Source organism: Phacochoerus africanus, chromosome 3 (genome assembly GCF_016906955.1).
Source record: "Phacochoerus africanus isolate WHEZ1 chromosome 3, ROS_Pafr_v1, whole genome shotgun sequence".
Lineage (NCBI taxonomy): Eukaryota > Metazoa > Chordata > Mammalia > Artiodactyla > Suidae > Phacochoerus > Phacochoerus africanus.
This window is the reverse complement of record NC_062546.1, coordinates 130,210,056-130,237,720: the sequence shown is the minus strand read 5'-3', so window position 1 is coordinate 130,237,720 and position 27,665 is coordinate 130,210,056. Positions and strand designations below refer to the sequence as shown.

Here is a 27,665-nt window from a genome sequence, read left to right as displayed (position 1 = left end):
AAAAATTAATCTAGGAGTTCCTGTCGTGACTCAGTGGCAACGAGTCTGATTAGTATCCCTGAGGACACAGGTTCGATCCCTGGCCTCTCTCAGTGGGTCAAGGATCATGGCAGTGCCATGAGCCGTGGTGTAGGTTGCAGATGTGGCTTGGATCCGGTGTTGCTGTGGCTGTACTGTAGGCTAGCAGCCATAGCTCCGATTCCACCCCTGGCCTGGGAACCTCCATAAGCTGCGAGCACAGCCCTAGAAAGAACCGCCCCCCCCCAAAAAAAGTTAATCTAGACATCTGGCTGAAAATATTGATAATATGGATTTGTAATTATGGACTATGCCTCCTTGTAAACTCTTACTATACTGGTGACAGTTGAAGGCAGGAGTATCAGCAACCCTTGTATTGGTAGTTGATGGAGCTTTGTATGGAGCCAGCAGGATCTGGTATTAACAGATGGTATTAATTGAGGAGCCTTTTTTTAAAAACATGAATTAAAGGTGGTGAGTGTTATGTTCTGGTAAAACATTTTATTTTGATCCAAGAATTGGGATATGAAATCCTATCAGACCAAAGACGACATGAAAACCACAGTAGGAGAAGTTCATTTTCAGAAGCCTGTGGACAAATGATAACCACTTTGGGGGCTACTAGGCTCTAAAACAGCACCCAGCTTATATAAGCATATTCATATTTTGAGAGGTGATTATTATTTGGTGGTTAGTCAGGTGAGAAATCCAAGATAACCGAATATGGACATCGTGGCCACTGGTGATGCCTCACTGGACTTTCTCTTTGGTTAATGTGTTTGTAATGGTCTTGGAGAAGCAGTGGGGGTGAATAAAGCCCATGCAGTGATTTTTTTTTGTTTGTTTGCTTGTTTGTTTGTTTCCCTTCCTCTCTCTCCTTGCAGATGAGAAGCCCAAGGTAAACCCCAAACTGTACATGTGTGTGTGTGAAGGCCTCTCCTGTGGGAACGAGGACCACTGTGAAGGCCAGCAGTGCTTTTCCTCGCTGAGTATAAACGATGGCTTCCACGTCTACCAGAAAGGCTGCTTCCAGGTCTACGAGCAGGGGAAGATGACCTGTAAGACGCCTCCGTCACCGGGCCAAGCTGTGGAGTGCTGCCAAGGGGACTGGTGTAACAGGAACATCACGGCCCAGCTGCCCACTAAAGGTTCCCGTGGACTTTTCTATTTCTAGATCAAGGGTTTTTGTCAGTACTGTCCTGATTCTGTGTGGGTTAAAGATGTAAGTAGCCACAAGGCTTTCCTCCTACTCTTTGAACAATGGGTGATGAGGAAGGTAGCTCTAGTGGGGAAGAGAAAGGTGTGGCCTTTTGGAATCTACAGGGAGGATGGATATTTTGGGGAACGTGACCAAGGTGATGTCTGTCTTGGGGACGGCTTGGTTGACTAGATTTCTCTTGGTAGTCATGAATGGTTCAACAGCTCCTGACACTACTTTCTGAAAGGAGCTATGATGTCATAATTTCTGAAACAGTTCTGTTTTGTAAGTATTCATCTTGATGTTAAGTATGTAGGGAGGAAAACGAAACATAGACCCCAGTGGCTGAGAGGAATACCTTTCCTTCTTTATGAGAAGGGAGACAAAGCCGTTCTCCTGTTATCTGATGCCCAGCGATCTATCACTGGAACTTAAAGCTGGGTGAGATTTCACATCAACCTGTGAAATTTTCTCTGTATTATAGTCAGTATGGATTTCAGTCCTCCTCTGAAACTGTTCCCCCTTAAAATGAGCCCTAAATTGCTATCTCGAAATCCTACAAATATTAATGTACCTTAGTCTTTTTGGTTGTTTGTTTTGTTTACACCCGCAGCATGTGAGAATTCTCAGGCCAGGCCAGGGATGGAACCTGCACCACAGCAGCAACCTGAGCTGCTGCAGTGACAGTGCTGGATCTTAACCCCCTGCAGCACAAGGGAACGCCTAGTGTACCTTGGAGTTTTTGTACACACAGTCCAAGCCAAATTTACCCTCTTAATGTATGGTACATTTTTAATAGAAAAACTTAGTTAATTTTGCACTCACAAAAAAAGAAACAAACTGTAGGGAACAGCTACTAAGGGCCTCCATGGCCAGAAATGCCAACCAGCAAGGGAGGAGACAGAAAAATGAAAAAAAAAAAAAAAAGCAAAAAACCAAACCTGATAGAAGATCATGTTACAGTATTTTGTGAAGGTATGCTAAGGAACCTTATGGCTTATAGAAGAGGTTAAATTCTGATGAGCAAATATGTTTGAATAATAAGGGCAGTTTTTAATGGAAGATCATGTATTGAAAAGGTTAAAACTAAAAGGATACTTGGTGGAATCAACTTTTAAATTTTGTGAGTTAAATTGTTATTAATAAAGTAGATGGACCGTGAAAAAATGTCTGCACGCACATCAAAATTATATCTACAGTATGAAAAGTTTCTAATCTACAGAACACTCTGCCAGATTAGAGTTGTAATAGAAAGTTTATTTTCTTTACTGAAGGAATCTCTAATTTAATCATGGAGGCACAATATTGATAATTTAATGTTGTATATAATTAGTTTTACACTTTATCATACAAATGACATGTACCTCAGAGTAATATGTGCCAAAATGTTGATTAATTTGGATTTGGAAAGTTAAGAGAAATGTATACAGGAGGTTAGGCTTGAGATTGGATGGTTGAAGGGCCAGGGACATGGAGAGAGTAAGACACACATGGGGCAGAATGGGGCTTGTGACATAATGTCACAAAGGGGGTCTGAAATTCAGAAGTGATAATCACTTTGGGCCTTTTAATTATGGACATTCACTATCCAACTAACGTTTTAAATTTAACTCACAAGGCAAGTTGAAAGTCTGCGAATGTTTGCCTAAGTGACATGTGAGAAATGAGTGAATGCACAAATGTTTGAATGGGTAATGTAATAATATCTGAGCCAGCGAGTGAATGAGTGATGAGCTAAGTGAGTGCATCAGTGAATGAATGTTTTGAGTGAGTGAACGAATGTTGAATAAATGGGTTATTTATTTATCAGATGAATGAATAGGCAGGAATCATGCTCTAGAAGGAGGAATAAGAATTCAGCAATAGACTTCCAAGATACATTGAAGAGAGAGACCACAGAGAGGGTATTTTGGTCTTAACTCAGATAGCATCTTCTCATCAGAATATTACAGCATAATGTCTTATCTGTAAGGGCTTGATGATAAAACTCCTTACAGATCAAGTCCAAGTTAATAAGGAGTGTATCAGCTATTTGTATAGTACTTTAAATTTTAAAAATACTTTCCACATAGATGCATTAATAAGTTGGTTCTCAGTGGAATTTCTTCAAACTCCTGTTGTGTCTAAATGAATAATGGTTGAATGACTGGGCTGTTGGCCAGATGTTGGAAAGTTTATAGTTTTAGCACTCTGTGACTTACGAGACTATGTGATCTGGATCAAGAGCTACTTGTTAGGTATTGGTTATGCTATGTAATAAGTCAACAATGATCCTTATAGCCAATTACCCTCTTCTCTCCCATCTCCAGGGAAATCCTTTCCTGGAACACAGAATTTCCATTTGGAGGTTGGCCTCATTATTCTGTCTGTAGTGTTCGCAGTATGTCTTCTAGCCTGCCTACTGGGAGTCGCTCTCCGAAAATTTAAAAGGCGCAACCAAGAACGCCTCAATCCCAGAGATGTGGAGTACGGCACCATCGAAGGGCTCATCACCACCAATGTTGGAGACAGCACTTTAGCAGTGAGTGTGTGGCCCCAGGGGACCCCAAGCATAACAGCGATGGCTAATTATGCTTTCTTATTTTAAGCATGAAATGCTAGCCAGTAATTGGTGACTGGACAGTTGTATACACATGCTACTGGTCACTTATGTCCTAAGCATATGCTGGCACCCCATGTTAGTTTAGGGACCCCACTGTGAGAACGTTTATTTTAGACATTTACATTAAATGAGGGAGTGGATTTTTTTAGTTGATTCTTGGTAGTTATTTCTCTTTTGCTAGTAAGGGAACAGGGGGTAGACATGGTTGCCTATAATTTGGAGGTTGGGAGGCTTGCAGTTTATGGTACTCAGTTACTCTATTTTTAGCAATAACAGTGCTTTTCAAAAAAAGCCCTTTTGCTTAATATTAAAAGTCATTTTTCCTTCTAGATTATTTCAGCACCTTGTAGTTTAAGACTTTAAAACCTGACATCCAAAAAAGCAGCTATTAAATTTTTCATGCTCCTGTGCTGCCCCCTTGTGGAGTGCAGACATTTGGTTAATCTGGTGCTGTCCAATAGAAATATGTGTGGCACATGTGTAATTTAAAAGTTTCTAGTAGCCGTGTTTAAAAAAGTTAAAAACACAGGTAATATTAATTTTAAGACTGCGCTTAACCTAATATATATAATTATCATTTCAACATACGATTATCAGGAATTATTACTGAGATATTTTGCAACTTTTTTAAAAAAACTGAGTTTTCAAAATTTGCTGTGTATTTTACACGTATAGCACCTATCGGTTCAGATCAGCTGCATCTTACTGGCTCACTGTCAGCGTGTGGCTCACAGTGACCCTAAAGGGTCATGTGGCTCACAGCACAGGGTTACAAACCATTGTATTTCTGTGTTTTAAAGTTACTCATTTGCACATTTTAAAATGATGAAATCACATTCAAGAGTGACTGGCTTCCTTTTTTCACTTTTAAAAATTGTTTGTCAAGTGTTAATTTTAAAGCAGCTTTAAACTCTAGGTGAGAAAAGGGAATCACATGCTAGGAGTAAGTTACCATCAAGTGCCAATGGGAAAAGTAATAACATTCTACAGGGCTACTATGCTGAGTTGATGCCTCCTCTGAAAAAGGCAAAGATTTGTCAGGGTTACAGATGTTAAAGTCATGCCAGTACCAAATCGAGACTCTCCTGGTCATAATCTGATGAACTGAAAGATGGTCAAGGTGGTAACTTTTAATGCCATGACCTTGCATCTACCTAAGAGCATCTTGTATTAAGTCTTATTTTGCCAGACAAAAATGTGAGTGTCCGGGAGTTCCGTAGTTGCACCTGCCCTGAGACAGCCCTCTTGCTGGAGAAGACTTGTCCTCTCCAGTCTTTGCAGCTCAGGTACTGCTCCTGGACTACTAGGCGAGTTGTTAAAACATTTGACGGTGACTGATATAGGCTGGGAAATATCCCATCTTACTGCTTTCCCATCACTGGACTACAGTCAAGTATACTTTTTTTGTATGAAAAAAAGGTGGGGGGGACCTTGTTTAGCTTTCTTTTACCTATTTAAATTTTGCTATTACAAAACTGGGAAAAGAGGAGATGAGGACCTTTCATTCAAAAAGTAGAGAGAGACAATTTGCATTGAAAAGGTTCTTAGAAGTTTTATTTCAAATATTAAGGCAAATTAAATGAGTACATTGAGTGAGTAGCAAGGAAGACACAAGGCTGTATCACGAGAAAGCATGATTCTGAGATAGAGTAGTTAAGAGTTTTCTGCCTCAGTACTGCTAACGTAGCTAATTATGTTGGGCACTGGTAGGAATGTCTATTGTGAATTACTATTTAAATGGTTTCTCTATTTTTGAAAGCAGAATGGAACATATGCTAAAATAATCCTCTCAACTCAACCATGTTCGATGTCACAATAAATGACACAGTAAAGAACACTGTTTAAAACAAGTTATTAATATTTGTCGACATACTTGCCTATTTAAGTGATAGGCTCATTTTTATGACTCAGCAGTGCATACCTTACTAACCAGCTCCCCTACACTGAAAAAGAAGATCTAAGAGTTGAAGTTGATGTTGTCTTAGGTTGACAATCCCCCCAACCCCCCCAAAGTCTATGAACTAGGTTTAGAACTAGGATTATACATTATGAAAAAACAACAGATTAGTTTAATTTTCAGAACTATTCTCTTAAAAAAATTGAGAAATAAGGAGAAAAATGAACAGCAAAAGAGATGGTTAAGGAGATGTGAAACTCCACTTCATCTAGATTCAATTTCTTGCTGATTATCCATTTTGCGGCTTTTAAGGATTCTAAATTTCTTCCTTTGGATGTTCAGATTTTGGTAATTTTGCTGATCAACAGTACTTCACAGTGGTGCTCAGAGTAAAAGAAGATGAAATTCAAACAGTAATGTATTACTTTAACAGGCCAGCTAAAATGTTTAGGAAAAGACAGGCTGTGGGGAATTTTAGCTCAACATTACTGCAACCTTGCCACAGTCACCATGGGCACAATACTGTTTATATAGATAATCCATTCCTGATTCAAAAAGGCTTCTGCTTCTTGGCTTGCACTGAGAGTAAGGAGGGAAAATTTATGAATGAACTAATTGCAAATCTTTTTTTGCATTTTGAGAAGTAGATTTGGAGCATGGTTTTCTGTTTTAACGGAAGATAACTTTTTTTCTTTCTCTGCTTTGTGGGTAATTGGCATATTACATAGAGATGTTAATTTTGTGACTCTTTTGTCCCTCGCCTACCCAAAAGGCAACCTCCATCCAGGTAGCCCTCTCTGCTTGAGTGTCCCGGTTTGAGGACCCAAGTGGCCATTCGAGTCTTTCCAAGACTAACAACCTTAAGATCACTTGTTCCTTATGGCTAATTTGTTTGTTCCTTATCATGGAGCTCTTTGTCGGCATGTCAGCTAAAGTGGTTCTTTTGATAGATATTTATGAGCAGAACAGAATATGGTCAGTTTTGCCCAGTTCTTAGACTTGAGGGTTCTTTCTTCTCCTACTGCTTCCCCTGGGGCTCAGCCCTGGATCCTGAACTTTCTGATTTTCATCTTTGACTTTGTCCACTCAGCTTCTTTCTTGATATATTTTATTCTGAAACTCTGGATAAAAGAAAAAACTGCTTAACACTCAGGAAAACCTATGACCTATTAGGGGAAGGACATCTTCTGATTTTCTTAGTAAATGAAACTAGTCCTTCCTCCAGTGGGGCTTTCCATGCACATGAATGGGCTCCCTGTACAGGATCGCTGCCTCCGTGCAAGTTACACCTTGTGCACTCCTATACTTTAACCTGGGAGCTGTTCCTCAACACTTTCTCTTTCTCCTTGTTTTGAACTGCAGGATTTATTGGATCATTCGTGTACATCTGGAAGCGGATCTGGTCTTCCTTTTCTGGTACAAAGAACGGTGGCTCGTCAGATCACATTGCTGGAGTGTGTTGGTAATTCTTTTTTCCATTCCTTTGTGGGTTATGTGCAGTGTTAGCTGTGGTTCTAGAAGTAGGATGGACCTTGGAAAATCTGCTGCTTGTTGCCTGTTCTTTGTTTAATGTCAGGAAATGTGAGGTAGCTGTGTGGGGTATCTATGCCTCTAATCTCTGTGACTTGTGTTGGAACATTTGGACTTGATTAACTTCTTGTTAAAGGAGTCTGCCTCTAGTTAGGATAGAGAATGCCTAGACCAAATCTTTCAGCTTTAAATAGACTGTTCAGGATAATGGGAATGCTTGAAAATGAATTAATATTGTTGCTTCCAACTATAAGCATTGGAGGATTTGAGGTAAGTGAGCTTTTGGACAATAAACTTGATTATTGCAATTCTCTTTTTTATTCTTCTCTTGCTTTAGAAAGAAAGAAAGAAAGAAAGTTTACCAAAGCTACATTTATATAATTGCTTTATTTAAACAAGTGCTATGTACTTTGCTCTATGACCTCTCACATTTTTTTCCATATTGGAACGTTTGCATAGAGATGTTATCACAGTGTGTATATAATTTGCGTCCCTTTTTTCAGTTTTTTTTTCATTTTAAAAGATTTTTTTGAGCTATAGTTGATTTACAATGTTGTCTTAATTTCTGCAGTTACAAAATGATTCAGTTACACAGACACACATATCCTTTCTTTTTCAGATTCTTTTCCCATGTAGGTTATCACAGAGTATTGGGTAGAGTTCCCTGTGCTATAGAGCAGGTCCCCGTCGACCATCCATTCCATATACAGAGTGTGCACATGCCAATCCCAAACCCCCAATCCATCCCTCCCCCTCAACCTTTCTCCTTTGGCAACCATAAGTTTATTTTTGAAGTCTGTGACTCTGTTTTCATTTTGTAAATCAGTTCATTTTGTAAATCAGTTCATTTTGTATCATTTTTTAAGGTTCCACATAAGTGATATTATATATTTGTCTTTCTCTCTCTTACTATGATTAGTAGTATGATAATCTCTAGGTCCATGCATTTTTGCTGCAAATGGCATTATTTCATTCTTTTTTTATGGCTGAGTAATATTCTCTTGTATAAATGTACCACATCATTATCCAATCATTTGTCAGTGGACATTTAGGTTGCTTCCATGCCTTGGCTCTTGTGAATAGTGCCGCAGTGAACATTGGGGTGTTTGTACTTTTCTAATCATGGTTTTCTACAGATAGATGCCAAGGAGTAGAATTGTTGAACCATATAGGTGGTCCCTCAGAAAACTAAGTTACCTCTATACTGTTCTCCATAGTGGTTGTACCAATTTACATTCCCACCAACAGTGTAGGAGGGTTCTCTTTTTCTCCACCCCTTTCATTTATTTATTTATTTATTTCCTTTGTAGGGCCGCACCCATGGCATATGGAAGTTTCCAGACTAGGGGTCAAATTGGAGCTATAGCTGATAGCCTACACAACAGCCACGGCCACTCGGGTTCTGAGCCATGTCTGTGACCTACACCACAGCTCACAGCAACACTGGGTCCCCAACCACTGAGCGAGGCTGGGAATCGAACCCACATCTTCATCGATACTAGTTGGATTTGTTTCTCCTGCACCACAATGGGAACTCTACCCTCTCATTTATTACTTGTAGACCAAAAAGCTCATACACATTTCCATGTATTTGTACACATCATGGATATCTTAAAGATTGTGTAATTGTCTACTGAATGATAACTTATAATAATATTGCTTGAAGAAGTTTTTGCACACATTGCTTCTTTCTTTTGAGTGTGCAGAATAAATTCCTAGGAATTTTGGTTCCTGGATCAAAGTTTGTGACTTTTCATAGCTTGTGTTTTGTATTGCTGGATTGCCCTCGAGGAAGATGGTGGAAGGTGCTTATTTTTAAAGTTCTGATGTTTATTAGTTTTAGTTGTGTGAGGTGGGCATTTACAAGTCACATGAGGGTTTCCATTAATCTCTCCTTTAGGTGGCATTCAGGGATGACCACAGTAGCAGTGATGGATTAGAAACAGTTCCACAGTTTCCTTGTAGTTCTCCCAGTTTAGGGGCTGCTTTGCTGCTCCTGTCATCTTATCTTTTGCTTTTGGGAGGTGACTGGCCATCATAGGCTGCCTTTACCACTTGTCTACTGTCCTCTGACTTTTCTTCCTGTTTCCGCAGAAGTGAGGACACCCCCCAAATGGGTAGTGGAAGGGGGTGGGCAGAGGTAGTGAAAGCAGCCACCTTCGGGCACACAGGCAGCTGTTAGAAACCTATTATCTTTTCCCTAGTTATTTAGCTACCGTGACTGTTTCTGAACCCCAACTTTTTTTTTTGCTGCTTTTTAGGGCCCCACCCATGGCATATGGAGGTTCCCAAACTAGGGGTCAAATCGGAGCTGTAGCTGTCAGCCTATGCCATAGCCACAGCAATGCCAGATTCGAGCTGCATCTGTGACCTACACCAGAGCTCACGGCAACACCCAATCCTTAACCCACTAATCAAGGCGAGGGATCAAACCCACAACCTCATGGTTCCTAGTCGGATTCTTTTCTGCTAAACCATGACAGGAACTTCTGAACCCCTGCTTTATGCTTCTCCTCCATGATGGAGTGTGAGTAGAGAAGATAAAAATGGAAAAGCCCCCAGTGTGCTCGCTGCTTACAATCGGGGTGACCTCTTGGACCAGCTCTCATCCTATTTGATTATGAACAAGTGTACCTGGGGAAGCAGTGAAGGAGGGCATTACCTCCCACCCTCCTGTCCTATGGCTGCTCCCATTCACAGAATAGCAGCCCTCAAAATCTGTCCTCAGAGCTGACCCCAGAGTCCAAAGGGCACAATAATACTTCACCTTTAAAAATAGACACTGTTTCCGGTTGTTGAGATGTTCTTCAACAGGTTTTTGGAAATAGTGTAAATTCAATTATAGCATTTGTTGGCTTAGTGCTAAAGACTGATAAAAGCCATGCCTTTTCAGTAGCTTTTAGTTAGTGTTCATTCATACAGCCTTGAATAAAAATGTTTGTAATGAACTGTTTGGATAGTATGTTCTCATTTGTGGTTCAAAAACATGGGAAGCTGGATTGGATCAGTTGTTCCAGATGGTGATCAATGGACCTCCATATTTCAGGTGCCCTTTTGGGTCCATGACCAGGATTTCTGGGTAGCTCTGCTTCTGGTTTTAGGGACTTCTGCATAAGTCTGCATTTGCAGAAGGTACTTGACAACTTAAAAGCTTTTGAAAACCACTGCAGTAGGTTTCTGTTTTAATTCTATCTACTTAAGTTGACATCTATCTATGTTCTTTAAAAAAAAAATAATTTAAGGCAATTTTATACTGATATCCACAATGCTCTGAGAAATTTTTCTGTCCTTCCTAATGAGAATATTAGGACAAAGAGCAAATAAAGATACAGAATGAAACCCAAGGCAGGAAAAAAAAAAAAAACATACAATTTTATAGTGGCCAATTTTATAGATGTTAGCAGTAGCCTTTATCTTAAACTAGAAATGCTGGGCAGTTGCTGTGACTTTATTAAAATTAATCCTGCCCTAATACTATTTCTGTGGCTTGACAGTGGCCTGCAAAGACCACTACAAGCCTCATTTCACAAACTTTTGGATCAGTCATTGGAATTTAATAGGGACATTGTTTATCATAAGGGAATCTAGATTGAGCAGTTCTGATTATGTTTCAGGCCATAATGACCTGGACAGACATGCTTTCTCTCCCCATGTTTGGGTTCTCAGTGGCTGAGATTTTCAGCAAAGAGCTGTATTCCTGGATATGCAGGTGGTGCCACAGCTGCTTATTACAAGCCGGGATTCTCAGCAGCAGCCACTTGCCTTGGGAGAAAGCCCCACTGCCCTGCAAGTCACATCTGCTGCATCGTCTTCTAGGAGCCGTGCCTGTCTTTACCCCTGATTATACCCCATGTTGATCCCCTTAGTCTCGTGGTAATTACCTCCTTCTCCCAACCTCCCAATCACCCCTGCCTGTAATTAAGGAGAAGAATGGAAGCTGGAGTGTGTAGTTGACAAGCTGACAGTTGTACTGTGGCTGCAGGAGGGGCACACACTTTGAGGATCAGATCACAACTAGTCACTGTGCTTTGAAAATGTTTTCTCTGAGTGGCCTTTTCAGTGTTGCCCACTTGTGGCATCACAGGGACTGTCTCAACAAGCAAACCCCATGACCAATGTCAGAAATCCGGACTGTTCTGGGATGACGTGTTTAAGATTTTGCAAATCCTCTTTTGAAATATATCCCCAAAAAATCCTTTATGGATGGCAGTGGCTGCCGGTTGATCTCCCACACAGCATTGGTGTATGTGTGATTTTTTTTTGTTTTAATCCTTTAGAACACAGATCTCAAAGTTAACAGTTTCCTTCATGAAAAATATAAATGCATGTGTAAATTTGCAAACTTGGACTCTTTGAGAATGCCCATGTTGATCCTTTAAGAAGGGAAGGAATCAAGTAAGCTATTTACTATAGCCACATATATGCTTTTTGGCTTTCATCAACATTCAAGTCAATAATTTGTACCATTTTCTAAGTTTTACTAACTTCCATGCACTTTTGTAGACCACGTGTGTTTTGTACCTTTTAATAGAGGAATGTAAATGTAAACTTGGTAATTAGCAGCTAATTGTACAAATGCAGGTTCTGAGAGCGTTTAATTTGACATCATGATGGGGTGGCAGCTTCTACCTTCTTTTTGGACATCTTTATAGGCAAAAGGTTGTGGTGTTTATTGCCCCACGTTGTTTTTCCAGGGCAGAGGTTAAGGGTTGTAGGGACGAAGTTTGTTGGCTACCTGTCTTGTCCTCCTGTGCAGTGTCACCTCTGTGTTGCTTTCCACAGGGAAGGGCAGGTATGGTGAGGTGTGGAGGGGCAGTTGGCAAGGGGAGAATGTGGCTGTGAAGATCTTCTCCTCCCGGGATGAGAAGTCATGGTTCAGGGAAACAGAGCTGTACAACACTGTGATGCTGAGGCATGAAAACATTTTGGGTAAGTGTAAAAATAATCCCCTCATTAATTTTTTTTTTCTAGAAAGAAATAATTGCCTGTTTCTGCCCTCTGATTTGATGTATGTGAATTTGCAAGTCTCTCCTGACAGTGACATAGGGACTATCTACGTTTATATGCGGTGTAATTTTCTTCTCACAGGAATTTCTTGTTTAAATCTGCAAAGAAGCTAAGTTTGAAGATTTCTTTGGATGGTGAAAGGGAAATTGTTATTGCTAAGTTTTATTCTGCAGGTTGTTATTTAAATAACAAAAATTTGCCCCATATTGTTCACTTCAAGGCTTCCTCCGTCGTTCTGCTTACCCACCCTTTTTGAATATTTATTACTTGAATCAAACCAACAAAGATCTTTGGACGATTTCCTAGAGATTCATAGCTCCCAGGGACATCATAATTAAATGCACATTCCTTCAAACAAGGCATCGTTTTTAAAGCCCAGATTTAGAGAGGGATTTAGCATACATTTTAATTTGGAATCTATGGCTTGGAAACACTTGTGAAATATGTAAAGAGCCTATTGAAATACCGCTACGGAAGTATAAAGGGTTAGACTATTCCTTTAGCCCACTGACTTCTAGGTTTTTGAAAAGTTTCTCTAAATATTATTATTGGCCACTTCATGGCCATTGGACTAGGTTTGCCAGAATGTTTTTCTAGTCTGGTACTGCCAATTTAGTATTAAACCTGAGTCAAGTTGTCTGCAAATTATGGTTTGACAGTTGTCCAGAGCTGTGCCTTAACAGTTTGGTGGTGTGTCCCATCTCAGAATTGCCTCAGTTTCTGTGTCATTTTCTCCCCTTCTCTTACCCCTTGGGCTCTAGGCGTCACCTAATCTTCCTCACTTGTATTGTTGCTGTTGGTCTTAGCTTTCCAGTTCATCCTGCTATGTGGCATTATCTTCCACTGGGGAGTGTAGATGCTTCTGCTCAGAATGGCTTTGTGACTTCCATATTGCTTTTGCACCATCTGTGACTTCTAGGCCTGGCATTCCAGTCTCCCTATTTTGGGGCCCCAGGGAGTCTCCGAAGTTTTCTCCACAAATATGCTCACCAGCCGCTTCTGATATTTGTCATTCCTTGGGATTGCCATGAACGTTCAGGTGTCTGTACTTTATCCATGTTGCTTTTGATCACCCACCATCCCCATTCCACCCTCCAATCACCCCTTCCTCCATCAACACTTCTTGAGTCTCTTCCAGATTCTCTCGGGGGATTTACTTGTGCTTTTCTGCTCTCCTGTACTTTGTACCTCTGTTCTATAACTCTTTACATGCACTGCCTTGTCCTGCAGTTGGATGTGTATGTATAACAACAATAATGACTAGTTTCTGCGCAGTAAGCATTGTTTCAAATGTGTCACATGCATTTTCTCATTTAATCTTCACCATGACTGTAAGAGGATAGATACTCTTGTTTTCCCAGTTGTAACTGATGAGGTAACTGAGGTACAGAGAGGTTAACATCACCCAGCAGGTTAAATAAGGGAGCTGAGAATCACACTGGACGGTCTTAACTCTTAACCACCTGGGAGTTACCTCCTAGAATTGCTTCTTAGATTTTGGAGTCAGGATGTGAAGTGAAAGTTCATCTGTAGTCAAAATTACCTTTAAATATTCCATTTTTTCCTCTGACACTGGAACAGACTGAGGTTGAGTAACACATAAAGCATTGGTTGTGTTAGAAGTATTCATCTAAACAGTTGCATTACTCTTTTTTTTTGCTTTTTAGTGCTGCACTTGTGGCATTTGGAAGTTCCCAGGCTAGGGATCGAATGGGAGCTACAGCTGCTGGCCTATACCACAGCCATAGCAACACAGGATCTGAGCAGCATCTGTGACCTACACCATAGCTCATGGCAACGCCGGTCCCCAACCCACTGAGTGAGGCCAGGGATTGAACCTGCATCAATGGATACCAGTCCATCATAGTATACCTCATGGATACTAGTCGAAATCGTTTCCGCTGTGCCACAACGGGAACTCCTAAACAGTGGCATTACTCTTGATGGGCAGGTACATGTACTCTGAAAAGCAGGTGAGGTCTGAGACTCATTGAAGGAAGGCCATGTCCAGGCACCTTCTCTCATAGGCTCGTTGAGCAAACGCTCCAGATATCACTGGGCTTGGCACATAGTCACATCCATGCTGCTGAATTAAATTACCTGTGATACCATTCACTCCATTGTACACAGAGGACAAGAATTATTTCCACTGTTTTTGCTTTCATACCCAGGACTGTGGACAGTTCCTTGCACGTGGTAGGTGCTCAGTAAATATTAAGTTGGATTTAATCACATGGGAAATTTTGAAAGTAAACTTTGCAACATGATTCATTTGAGAGAAATTAGGTTCCCTTAGTGTGATCACACTGGGGAAAACATTATCTACTTCTTATTACCTAATGACCCATGGAAATTCTGAATTCATGAGCTCTTTCTACCTTTGTCATAATTACAGCTAGATAGATAAATTTTACTGTGTGGTCAGTCTTTTTAGTTGCGAAAGCTCACAGAAATACACTACCTTTTTTGGTTATACTTCTTTCCCTCTTTAGCAGTTTTTTAGAATGTAGAGACTTCAAGATTTTCTGTGATCATTTTCTTTTCTATCAAAAGAGCATGTTGTTTTGTTTTTTAAAATAAATTTATTGGAGTATAGTTGACTTAGAAAGTTGTGTTAGTTGAGCATATTGTTTTTGACTATCAGATCATAATTTTCCCCCATCCCTTGAGTAATGCTAACTCTAGCCCTTGCAAAAATACATAATTAAATCACACACTCACACACACACACACAACCCCCCCCCCCCCCATAAAACTCTGGGCCCTCATTGTTTATCCTCCTAAAACGACATCTTTCCCATGACTAGTGTGGATTTCAGCTCTCCCTTCTGCTACGTGGGGTGTAGTAGTCAGCAGATAAGTGAGTAATGGGAGGTTCTGTCATGGTGGTTGGAACAGCGTCTGGGAGTTTGAGAAGCTGCTTTCTACTCTCAGCAAAAGCAGAGGCCCACTGTGTGACTTGGGCCAAAGTTGTATGTTTCTGAGCATTTCTTTTCTTCGTCACTAAAACTGGGGAGTTTTATTTAATGTGAGAATTTCACTCCAGAGTCTCGTCTTACACTCTGTTTAAAAAAATATATTTAGGGCAATATCCATTAAGGTTACCATATCAATCCTGTAAGTGGCATTTAAGTACATGTACATCGTGCAACCATCACCACCCTCCATCTCCAGAACTGCCTCATACTCTTAAAAGGTACTGCCTAACCATTTAATTTCATCAGCCAGAATTTCTTGAGACCAACTGGAAGTAAATACCTGAAAAAGAATATGTTAAATTACAAAATTGTATTTGTAACTGAACTCTAAACTATTTTAAATTATAACAGTAACCGACTATTCCTGAACACTTACTATATGTTAGGCATCATATGAAGCATTACCTGTAATAACTCTTTTATTCTCATAGTAACCTTTTGGGATATAGGATGGTGTTGTCTGTATCTTGCAAACGAGGACACCAAGGTGGCAATGTTCTGTGACATATTGGGATCGCCCAACTCAGGGTGATAGAGCCGTGTGGGCACACAGTGGCCTGGCTCCAGGGCTCAACCCCCTCAACCTCTGTGAGCCACAGTATGGGGGCCTCTCTCTTCAGCTGTCAGAGCTGCCCAGCTCCTGGTTCCTGCGAGAGCTACCAGTGAGAGGCTCACAAGAGGCACTGATTACTTCACTTAGGATTTGGGTTTTTTTTTTTTTTTTTAGTTCTTGAGGAGTCTGGGAGGATGACTTAGGCTGCTATGTAAGAGGGTTTTGCCCTTATCCCTTTCCTCTCTGTTAGGAACACATCCAGTGGCTGGGCCAGAGTTCAACTTACAGGTGAACAGGTTACCTACCTGTTCAGTCTCCACTGACATTAGAGTGCTTTGACTTAAAATTCAGAAGTCTCAGAAAAATGCTCTAGCATGTTGAAGCAGATGTAGTTATATATATATATAAGTCACACTTTAGAGAGAAACAGTTTTGTTTTTTTAAAAAAATCCTGCTTAAGTCGTTTCTCTTGAAGGTCTAGAGCTTAATTAACAGGACAGACAAAATCCTCCTCTAAGAACTTAGGGAAGGTGAGAGAATGAACATTATGTATTTAATCAATCGCTCAGTCAGTCAGACACTGCTCTTCCTCGGGCAGAGGAATCAGTAAAGGCTGTACAAACATTAGCAGTAATTTATTTTGAGTGGTGTGTCTATAGTTTGGGATATTTTTGAGAAAGTCATTGAAGATGACTATCCTCTGGTTTAAAATAATAAAAGCAGAAACTCTTTAGCACGAATAACTAATGTGTAAGTATACGTTTTGATGGATATTTTGGCCAGCTAAGGGCTCAGAGAGAATCAGCTATGGGGAGACAAAGACAGCATGGAGAACAGGGAAGAGTGAGAGGCTAAGCTGGCTGTGGGGACCAGTTCAGAGGAAGAGGGTGAAAGAGATGGGGATCAAGGTGCACAAGTGTTATTTAGTTCACTTTACAGATGCCCCGTGGGTACAGATGTCATTTTTGTCTTTCTTTGAGAAGAAGCCAGCTTGTTTGGGGGCAGTATGACATAGTGGGTAAGAGTATCGGTCCTAGAACCAGAATGCTGGGGTCATTACTGACCTTCAATGATGTAATCTTCCTTCGCATGGTTGTTAGAGGATTGCATGCGGAGTGTTTAGATAGAACTGAACTTGGCGCATAGCTTGTTCTCAGTAATTATTAGATGCTTCTGTTGTTGCTGTTGCTGCTGATCAAATAGGGAATATTTCTTTTTTCCCAGAACTTTCCTGTGCAAGGTATGGTGTATCAGAGCAGCTAGCATCAAACTGGAGGTGGTAGCAACTTTTTTTTCTTTCTACGGCTGCACCTACAGCGTATGGAAGTGCTTGGGCTAGGGGTCAATCAGACCTGCAGCTGCCAGCCTTCACCACAGCCATAGCAACTTGGATCCGAGCCACCTCTGCCACCTACACTGCGGCTTTTGGCAACACCAGATCCTTAACCCACTGAGTGAGGCCAGGGATCGAACCCGCATCCTCACAGCGGTGGAACCGTATGTCGGGTTCTTAATTGGCTGAGCCACAGTGGGAACTCTGGTAGCAACTTAATAACTGTGTGCTCCCTGGCACCAGTAAGCATTATTTGTAATGCAAGTATAATGATATTTATCTTTCTGGTCTATTGAGAAAAATCCCATGAGAAAATATTTGTGAAAGTGATAAAATTTTATGTAAAGTACTTTACATAAAGTAAGGCACTTTAATGTATTTTCCTTCTCTTTTATTCTTTCACAAGTCATTTCATTCTTTAAGCCATATCTCTCTTTAAAGAAGTCCCTCGTGTGTATAAGTCCCCAAATTCTCTACCTGTAAGTGCGTCCATAAGATACTTATCTGCAGTGCTAGGAAAGCACCTCTGTAGCAGAAAAGACAGGTACACACATCATAATTTATTTCATGGGTTAGGAAGTGCCTCTGATTTTGAGTTCCTTCAGTGTGCTGAAAAGTCCCCTCAGACTGTCTAGAAAAATTTCCTCCTTCCTCTTAATATCTTTCAATATCTCACTTCTTTTCAAGACCAGTTCAGTTGTCACTTCTTAATGGAAGCCTACTGTGAAATCTAGCCCGAATTATGATGATTCTCTGTTCTGGGCTCCTGATACCCTTTGCAGATATGTATTACAGGACTTTTAACATTATGTCATAATTCTTCCTTTTTATATCTTCCTTCTATCATAGCCAACAGACACCATCATCTTGGTTTTCATATGTGACTGACAGAGCATCCTAAGGTGCTTGTGATATTTGATTGGTTCCTCTTTTTAATTTGATGAATCTGTCAGTTATTCAGTATAAACTCACCCCTTTTACAGCAGAGGCAATCCAGACTGACCAACTGAGTTGCCCAGTATTATATAGTAGATCACAGGCAGATCAAGACTAGAACACAGGCGTTTAAGTTCCAGGTTTTGTGTTCTTTCTGGGTGGTTGAAGAATGATCTGTGCTTGGAATGTCAACATGGTGAAGGATTTGACACTACCATTATGAGTAAGCACAAAGATATTATTCCTGTATGAATCTTAATGCAATGTAAAATACTTTTTAAAAGGATTATTTACAATGGAAATGAATATGAAAATTACCTATTATTTAGGAGTGCCTTTTAGATGAATAAATACATTATTTTTCTCTGTTGATGCCTCTCTTAACCTCCTTTCATGGTAGCTGGTGAGTTTATTTTTTGTTATAGGCGACCTCTAATGTATGGGTCACAATTTCTGTATACTAAAAACTATAATGTGGGATTCTCACGTCTATTAATCTTGTTCTTGCTCTCTCCAGGTTTCATAGCCTCAGACATGACATCAAGACACTCCAGTACACAGTTGTGGTTAATCACACACTATCATGAAATGGGATCGTTGTACGACTACCTTCAGCTTACTACTCTGGATACAGTTAGCTGCCTGCGAATAGTGCTGTCCATAGCTAGTGGTCTTGCACATTTGCACATAGAGATATTTGGGACCCAAGGAAAACCAGCCATTGCTCATCGAGATTTGAAAAGCAAAAACATCCTGGTTAAGAAGAATGGACAGTGTTGCATAGCAGATTTGGGTAAATTTAAAAAAATATTTATTTATTTATTTTTTGTCTTTTTGCCATTTCTTGGGCTGCTCCCATGGCATATGGAGGTTCCCAGGCTAGGGGTCTAATCGGAGCTGTAGTCGCCGGCCTACGCCAGAGCCACAGCAACGCAGGATCCGAGCCACGTCTGCAACCTACACCACAGCTCACGGCAACGCTGGATCGTTAACCCACTGAGCAAGGGCAGGGATCGAACCCACAACCTCATGGTTCCTAGTCGGATTCGTTAACCACTGCGCCACGACGGGAACTCCTAAAAAATATTTTTAATTACTGTTTACACTGTTGTTGTAGTCTGTTGTTTAGCCAGGTTACATCTCCCATGCTACCCTCACCCCCGCAACATTTCGTTATGAAAAATTGCAAGCAAGTTTGCATATTGAAAGGATTTCCCAGTAAACACTTGTTTATCTACCACCTAGATTTTCCCATGAACATTTTATTGCTTTTTTTTTTTTTTTTTTGGCCGCCTTGTGGCACATGGAGTTCCTGGACCAGAGATCAAATCCGAACTATAGTTGCAACTACACCACAATTCCGGATCCTTAACCCACTGTGCTTGGCCAAGGATTGAACCTCATCCTGGTGCTCCAGAGATGGCACCCATCCTGTTGGGCCACAGCGGAAACTCCTATGCACATTTTACTGTTATCACATATCTATCTGTCCTACATTTATCAATACATCCTAATTTTTGATACATTTCAAAGTGAACTACAGACAAAAGAGCCCTTCCCTCTGATGGCTTCAGCATCATAGCACTGCATCATTCACTGGAGTTCTTTTTTTCTTTTTGCATTTGTTAGGGCCACACCTGCAGCTTATGGAGGTTCCCAGGCTAGGGGTCGAATCAGAGCTACAGCTGCCAGCCTACACCTGAGTTTATTTTTCCATAGCCACAGCTGCTGGTCACAGACACAGCAACACCAGATCCGAGCCGCATCTGCGACCTACAACACAGCTCATGGCAATGCCAGATCCTTAACTTACTGAGCAAGGCAGGGGATTGAACCCAAAACCTCATGGTGCCTAGTTGGATTCGTTTCCACTGCACCACGGTGCGAACTCCCCACTGGAGTTCTTTACTTTTTTTTCCTTTTGGGTAAAATTTACATTTCACATGAATGCACAAGTCACAAGTATACACTCTCAAGAGTTCTGACAAATGCTTTAAAATCCACATCCCTATCAAGATACAGAACTTTTCATTACTCTGGAAAGTCACCTCATGCTGGTTCATTCAGGCCCTGTCCCAGCTCCCATGAGAGGCAACCAGGACTTTGCATTCTGATTTCACAAGCCTTTACACACAGTAGGTACACAGTTAAATAACCTATGGAATGAGTTTGTTTTAAACACAGTTTATAAGTTGTTCTTCTGTAACCAAGTCAAAATTTTCAGTTAGGAAAGAGGAAAAAAAATGCTCAGACCAATTTACCATCTGCCCTGCTGGGATAGCTCATTGTTATGGTATTAGGGTAAAGCTTAATATAGCTTTAATTGCCTTATAAATAAGATTATCTTCATTAATAGTGATATTCTATATAAAAACTATTCATCCTAGACTCCTAGACTATTGGCTGAAAATTATCTAATGAGAAATGAATTGTAATATTGGTTATTTTTTGTTAGGATCCTTACTCTACTTGAGAAAAAAAATAGTTTGTCTTGTATTTATATCATTAGTGTTAACACTGAAAGGTTTAGGCAGTACTAGCTCTAAAAATATATAAATGATAAAATTTGTTTTTAAACACAAGGGATTTGACATGTCAGGAAATTTCTTTTGAATCCCTTTAAAGTCTTTGCGTTCATGCTGAAAAAGTATTTTATTGTCTTTTCCAAATATGAAAAGGCATGACCCCAAAGTGTTTGTGGGCAGTTTGGGTTGTGTAGAAGACTTTTTATGCCATAGCTTATGTAGCTAAGGTGATTTGAGTTACCCAATTATTGACCCAGTGTTTTTGTGCAAGTCTTTTCATCTGTCTGTTTACTTACCCTAGGTGCTAACCCACTTACACTCAGGGCAGAGTTGGGGTGCTTATTAGCAAGGGGGACGTCAGTGTTTGACACTGTGCCTTGTTCTTCTCTGCTGTTTGAAGCTTTCATAAGTGTGTTTATGTACTATTCATGCTAGTAAAAACCAATTGTGCCCACCTCCCATGATTCTTATAAGATTCAGAAATTATTGTAAGTGCTTGGCACATAATCGTTCCAGTTGTTGCTGCTGTTGTAGTCCTGAGGCTTAGGGAAGATGAACAAATTGAGGCAGCTGTTGGTTTTGGTTTATGAGACTGGGGGGCAGTTATTTTAAGCAAATTCAGCTAATTAATTATTTAACTACATTTATTTTGGCCTGTAGCCTTCGGTTGGACCCATGGTCTCATTCAGAAATCTGTGTTAAGGGGTTATTATTCAGGGAAGTAGATGCATAGTATGGGAGACAGCTCCTGTAAGACCACAATTTATATTAATTTTTTACTTTATACCTAGAAAGTAAGGGTTACTTGTTAGAAATTATGTTGTTATTAATACTCCAAAACTGGTAATTCGCATCGTGGCACAGTGGAATCGAATCCAACTAGGAACCATGAGGTTGTGGGTTTGATCCCTGGCCTCACTCAGTGGGTTAAGGATCTGGCGTTGCCATGAGCTGTGGTGTAGGTCACAAATGCGGCTCGGATCTGGCATTGCTGTGGTTGTGGCGTAGGCCAGCGGCTACAGCTCCGATTAGACCCCTAGCCTGGAACCTCCATATGCCGAAAGTGTGGCCCTAAAAGACAAAAACAAAAACAAAAAAAACTGCAAAACTACCAGTATTTTAGCAAAAATACCAGTATGCTATTTTCCTAACTTTTTATTATAGAAAAATTCAAGCATATAGAAGGGTTGGAAAAATGTATAATAATCACATCCACAACAACTAGATTTAATAATTAAAATTTTACCATATTTGCTTTATCTATATGTGGCTGTGTATACATATTTGCAAGTAAGTTGCAGACGTCACAATTGTTTACCTCTTAATTACTTCAAAATGCATCCCCTAAAAATACTTCAAAATATATCTCTTGCATAATCACAGTTTATCACACTTGAAAGTTATCCATTACTCTCTAACATCATTTAATAGCCATTTTCAAAATTTTCCAGTATTTCTAAAGAAGAATTCAGGCAAATTTCCCACATAGTATTTGGTTGACTTATCTCTTTATTAGTTAATAATCATCTATTACCAGGAAACAAATTACCTCTAAAACAGAACAGCTTAAAACAGCACACATTTATTATCTCGCACAGATGTCTGAGGATCAGCAGTCTTGGAACAACTCAGGTCTCTGATTCTGGCTCAGGCCTGCATCGGGGTAACAGTTAAACTGTCTTTATGGGCTGCAGGTACCTGAAGGCTTGTTGGGACTGGAGGAACTGCCAGGGTGTCTCACTCACATGGCTGAGGACAGGAAGCCCCAGTCCCTTGTCATGTGGCCCTGTCCACTGGGCTGCTTCTTGAGTGTCCTCATAACAGGATGAATGAGCCTAGAGCAAACAGGAAGCCACATGCCTTCTATGTCCTAATTTTGAAGATACTCTCTTCTGCTATATTCTGTTTGATAGTGCAGCCCACACTCAAGGGGAATTGAGTTTCCCCTCTTGAAGGGAGAAGTTTCAAAAAACTTGTGGATGTATTTTGAAACCAACACAGGTAGTATCTCCATGTTCTATTTAAACTGTATCTTTTTTGTATACCGTTATTTCAACTCTTGGAAATGGTAGAGGGGCACATGTGATTTTGGAAATGTTCATAGTGGCCATAGAATCTTAGAGTTGAATATAAAAATACGGGCAGGAAGAAACAGTTCAATTTAGTCAAATGCAGTTGCCGATATCATTGGTAATTATTAAAGCTAACACATTGTATCCCTGGCTTGATGTGGAGCCTTTATCCCATCCATACAAAGCCATGGGGTAAGAGGAGAAGCATTCTCCTTAGATGGCTTGAGGGATTCCCTTTGGGTTGTAGAGGTTTAAACAGCCTGCTAGCTCCACTTTGACAATTTGCATTATTTTGAGTGTTAGAGGAATCATCTTCCCGTCAGTCTGCATATGCATTAAAAAGTAATTCCATTCTTAAGTAAACTGTTCATGTATCTGTCCATTCCTCTCAGTCTGTGAGAAATACCAGGTCTCTCTAATTGGCTGAGGAATTTGAAATTAGGCATGGCTTAAGAAAGCATTTCAAAACCATTTAACATTAGAATCGTGCTTTATTTTTATGTTTTGCTTTTTAAGGCCACACCCATGGCATATGGAGGTTCCCAGGCTAGGGGTTGAATGGGAGCTACAGCTGCCAGCCTATGCCACAGCCACAGTAACTTGGGATCCAAGCAGCATCTGTGACCACAGCTCATGGCAACACCAGATCCTTAACCCATTGAGTGAGGCCAGGGATTGAACCTACAACCTCATGGGGTTACTGGTTGGATTTGTTTCCACTGTGCCACAGCGGGAACTCCAGAATCATGCTTTAAATTGAGGGCAAGCTTAGTGTCCTCTGCACGTGTGGCTACAGAGAAAGGCCCATCCATGGGTCTGGTCCGCATTACCCTCCAGAATAGCAGTCCTTCTTTAGGGATGGAGCAGAGTCCAGAGCGGTTGGCCCTTTGTGTAGTGATAAATTTCTTCAAAGTCTGCTTCACATGGTTTGAAATTTGTGTCTGCAGACTAGCGGGTGGAACTTGAGAGCTTCATTTGCATCTTGTTAAGCCACTTCGAGGCTCTCATTTAACTTGTGAGCCTGTCTTCCTGTGGATTTCAAACACCGGCCTCACATTGGTTTGGTGCATTAGTCTATTATTTACCCAAAACTTTTTGTCTCCGAGGTTCATATATTAACCTACTAGCCTCGGAATGTTTCTGGCATCAGCCCTATTTCCTGCTCAAAGAAGTCATCCCAAGGGCACTTCAGAGATGGCACTGGGTGTGATGCAGCCCTCACCACGGGCGCCACAGGAGGGCGCTTTGGAGTGAGGTTGGTTTAAAATACTTCAGCAACCCTCTGTGAGAAAGGAAGGGAGCAGACTCACACTGTGGTCTTCTTCCTTTCAGGCCTGGCGGTCATGCATTCCCAGAGCACCAATCAGCTCGATGTGGGGAACAACCCCCGTGTGGGCACCAAACGCTACATGGCCCCCGAAGTTCTCGATGAGACCATCCAGGTGGATTGCTTCGATTCTTATAAGAGAGTCGATATTTGGGCCTTTGGACTTGTCTTGTGGGAAGTGGCCAGGCGGATGGTGAGCAATGGTAGGTATCTGTTCGTATCTAATATTGTCCTTGTCCAAGTCCTCTTGATTGCTACCTTTAAAAGGCAGAGAGGGTATTTAAGTCCACATTGTTCCGTGAATCATACGTGTATAGCTGCCGGCATTTATATTTGATATATGGCCGGTAGGTGGAAGGCACGGAAGGGCAGTCTGTTTTAACTGCATAAGAAGAAATGGTTGTAGAAAAATATTTATAGAACAGACTACATATTTCTTTTTTTTAAAACCATCTGTATTTTATTTCTTCCTCCCTTCATCTTTCTTATTCTGCCTCTCTTCCCACCCTTCCTCCTTCTTTGCTCTTTTCACAAGTGAGGTTTATTGTGAGGAGAATGCTCAAATAAATCTAAGGGTGAATTCTGCTGTTGTAGATATTTTTACTTCTTAAGTCTGGACTATTGAGAAGAGACTCAGGTTGTACACTCAGAATTCATTTCTTTGTAAGAAGCAGGCTGTGCCTGCTGAGTAAGTGAAGCTTAAATTCAGGAAGCCCTGAATAGGAGGCTCATGCTGGTCCTCTTAGAAGTAAATTTTATGAAACTGCATTGCCTTAACAGTAAGGGAAGCATATGTCTATCATTTTAAACTTTAACCTCCATCTTTCAAATCAGCCACAGATACATTGTTGGAATTTAAGTTCATTGTATTCTGAAAGTACTCCCTGTCCTCATTCACATTGCACATGCCCCGTCTACCCACAAAGTGGTCATTATAGCAGCATCTCTGGAATTGACTAAACCAACCTCTTCATATCTTCACCACTGGAAGTCTTAATTTCACAGAGGATGTGTGTGAAATTGTTCCAGGAAAACAGAAGAACATGCCATATCTTTAAATTAATATTCATTTTCAGAAGATACTTACACTCCTGGGACCCATTGGAATCCTGCATTTGAAGTATTAAAGAAATAATGCTTGAAATCACAAGCCTCTGTGCTCCATCCCACCTTCCACTGATATTTTTTTGTAAGGATTGAAATTCTTGGGGCAATCATAATTTCAAGAATAACATAGCCAGAGAGTAGGAGGTTCTGTGAGGAAAGTGGAGTTGGGGTAACGTAACAGTTTTAGTGTGCAATAATTAAAATCGGCAAGCCTTTGAGGTACCTTCCTCCTGTGCCCCGCCCCCCCAAAGCATGTTTGCTTTTAACAGACTCTCTGAGGATATCAAAACCCATGTTTCACATTAAACATAAACACACATGCATTGTGACCTGACATTTATTTATTTATTTATTTTGGATGGAGTCATGAAGATTTTCTTGGTAATTGTTTCTCAATTTTTGGGACTTGCATTTTGTGCCATTCAAGTGCCTTGAGAATTGTTTGCAACAGAGTGATTGTTTTGCTGATTTATAAAGTTCTGAACTTTGCCTGAAATTGCTCAGCGACTTCATTTCCCCATCCCCCTCTAATAATTCTCAAGCACCTTAGAACTGAAAATCAAGTTCTAATTAGTTTATCTTAAACACTTTTCAAGAAGGACTGGTGTCATAATAAACCGTGTGATGGGGAACTTGCCCCAGATGGAAAGGAAGTTAATATTCCAAGGCCAGGATAGTAGCAGTCCAGCTGTGAGGGTGCTGGAGCCACGCCAAGCAAGCCTGTGTGATGAAAGCTGAACTTGGCAGAAATTTGGGATTTGGGCTCTGTAAGAACTCATGTTGCAAATTCGTTCCCTGTGTCACAGGCTTAAACCCAAATGGTTTTTAAAGATCAGCTGTGATTAATAGGAGTCAGTTGGAAATTAGAGTCATCAGTTTAAAATGTAGCTCAACAAATAGTTTTCTTGATCTATCTTGTGTTTAACATTATCTTTGAAAAAAAAATCATGAAGGGTAAAGGAAGAGAGGCTATATTGGTTGTTTTCTCATTTACTGATCTCCTGCTTCCATCATAATTTAGATTGTTTTCTGGTTCTTGAAATTTTGTGGGTTGAGTTTCTGTTCTGTGCTTTGATTTTTTTAGGGGGAGGTAAGGGTATGTCATGTCTCATTTTAAATCAGATACTGCCCCTTGACAATGACTAATTTGATATTTTCTCTTCTCTTTCTCCAGTCTCCCTTCTCCCATGAATAGTCACAGGGCCACATGTACACTCACACACACACACACACGGAAATCAGTTATCCAAATTCAAACTCGAAAATGTTCAATGCTGCTTGTCTATCTATTAATATTAGTATTTTAGTCATTACTACCCCCAAGCAGAAAAATTAGTAGAAAGAAAAATAAGAAAAATTTGCTTTAACATTCCAACATTCATGTCTCCCCCCCTTCTTCTCTATGCAACCATGTATGTATTTTTTTACTTAGTGGTAATCACAGTATAGATATAATTCTGTATCATCTTTTTCATTTCAGTGTTTTTTAATGTTAGTCTGTGTTTATTTTAAATGGCCACATGATAGTTCATGAATTTAACCATTGCCATATTGTTAGACATCCTGTCTCGTCCATGTGGGGCCAATAGTAGACATCTCTGTTCATATAACTTTTTCATTTGGGGAATTATTCTTAATCTGAGAAAAAGGCCTACTAGGTCAAAGAATATGAAGTTTTTATGGCTTGACACATATTGCCAAATTGCTTTCCATAAGAATTGTTCTAATTTACAATATCTCACCCACCCCAGGGCATGATGTACCTATTTCATGTTCTTACCAGCTTTAAGAACTGTCGTTAAAAGTATATATATTTTTGAAATTATTGCATATAAAATGTACCTCATTTAAATATATGAATATCTTATCTTAGGAAGGTCATTATAATTATGTGTCCTTTGAGTTTCTGAGTCCATTATAGAAATTGATGACCAGATAGTTCTGCAGCAATACGATCCTCAGGTGAACCATGAGTATAAAAATATGTTGCATTTTATATTTTCACGGGAATTTTATATTTATTTGCTACTACTAATAAACGTCATGCTGTGTCTGTCTAGGAAATGAGAATTAAGTCCATTTTCACATCTTGAGAATTTCTCAGTAGTGTCTTTTGGAATTTACTGTTTGACATAGTTTCTGAAATTGGTAGGGAAGAAAACAGTTTTCTTGCCATTTCTGTGTGAATTTTCTGTATGAAGCTGAGACAGGGGTTTGCTTGGATTGATAGTTGTTAAACTGGAGATTGTGCGGCTGAATCACCTAGAAACACAGTGCTGAACCCGTCCCAGGTTTGATTTAGAGGTGGAGGGTGGTACCGAGAATTTCTTTAACATGGTCCCATGTGAGCTGAGGCTGAGGCCGCTGGGTCAGCGATGGGACTCCTGAGATCTCATGTTAAAATGGAATCCCTTAAATCAGTCTCACCCAGGACAGGAAACAAAGCTCCCCTCCGTGCCCCCACCCTCACCCCCATGCTGAGGGAACCCCTCCGAGTGGGAGTCCCTGATTTGTATTCTGAGGCTTTAGGTGAAACTTGCTCTATCTTCCAGGCTGAAGAGGGGTCGTCCATTGCTCCTTAA

At 40.4% G+C, this 27,665-nt stretch overlaps 1 protein-coding gene across 6 annotated transcripts in view; it reads left to right on the top strand.

Annotated features, from left to right (window-relative positions):
- The window catches only part of ACVR1 (activin A receptor type 1), an 83,097-nt gene that overhangs the window by 38,299 nt on the left and 17,133 nt on the right, over positions 1-27,665 (top strand). For all 6 annotated transcript variants that reach the window (XM_047772662.1, XM_047772664.1, XM_047772661.1 and 3 more), the window contains 6 exons: positions 903-1,166; positions 3,526-3,737; positions 7,078-7,177; positions 12,028-12,174; positions 18,570-18,845; positions 23,982-24,179. In XM_047772662.1, coding sequence (XP_047628618.1) covers positions 903-1,166; positions 3,526-3,737; positions 7,078-7,177; positions 12,028-12,174; positions 18,570-18,845; positions 23,982-24,179 — 1,197 coding nt within the window. The remainder of the gene's footprint in view (positions 1-902; positions 1,167-3,525; positions 3,738-7,077; positions 7,178-12,027; positions 12,175-18,569; positions 18,846-23,981; positions 24,180-27,665) is intronic.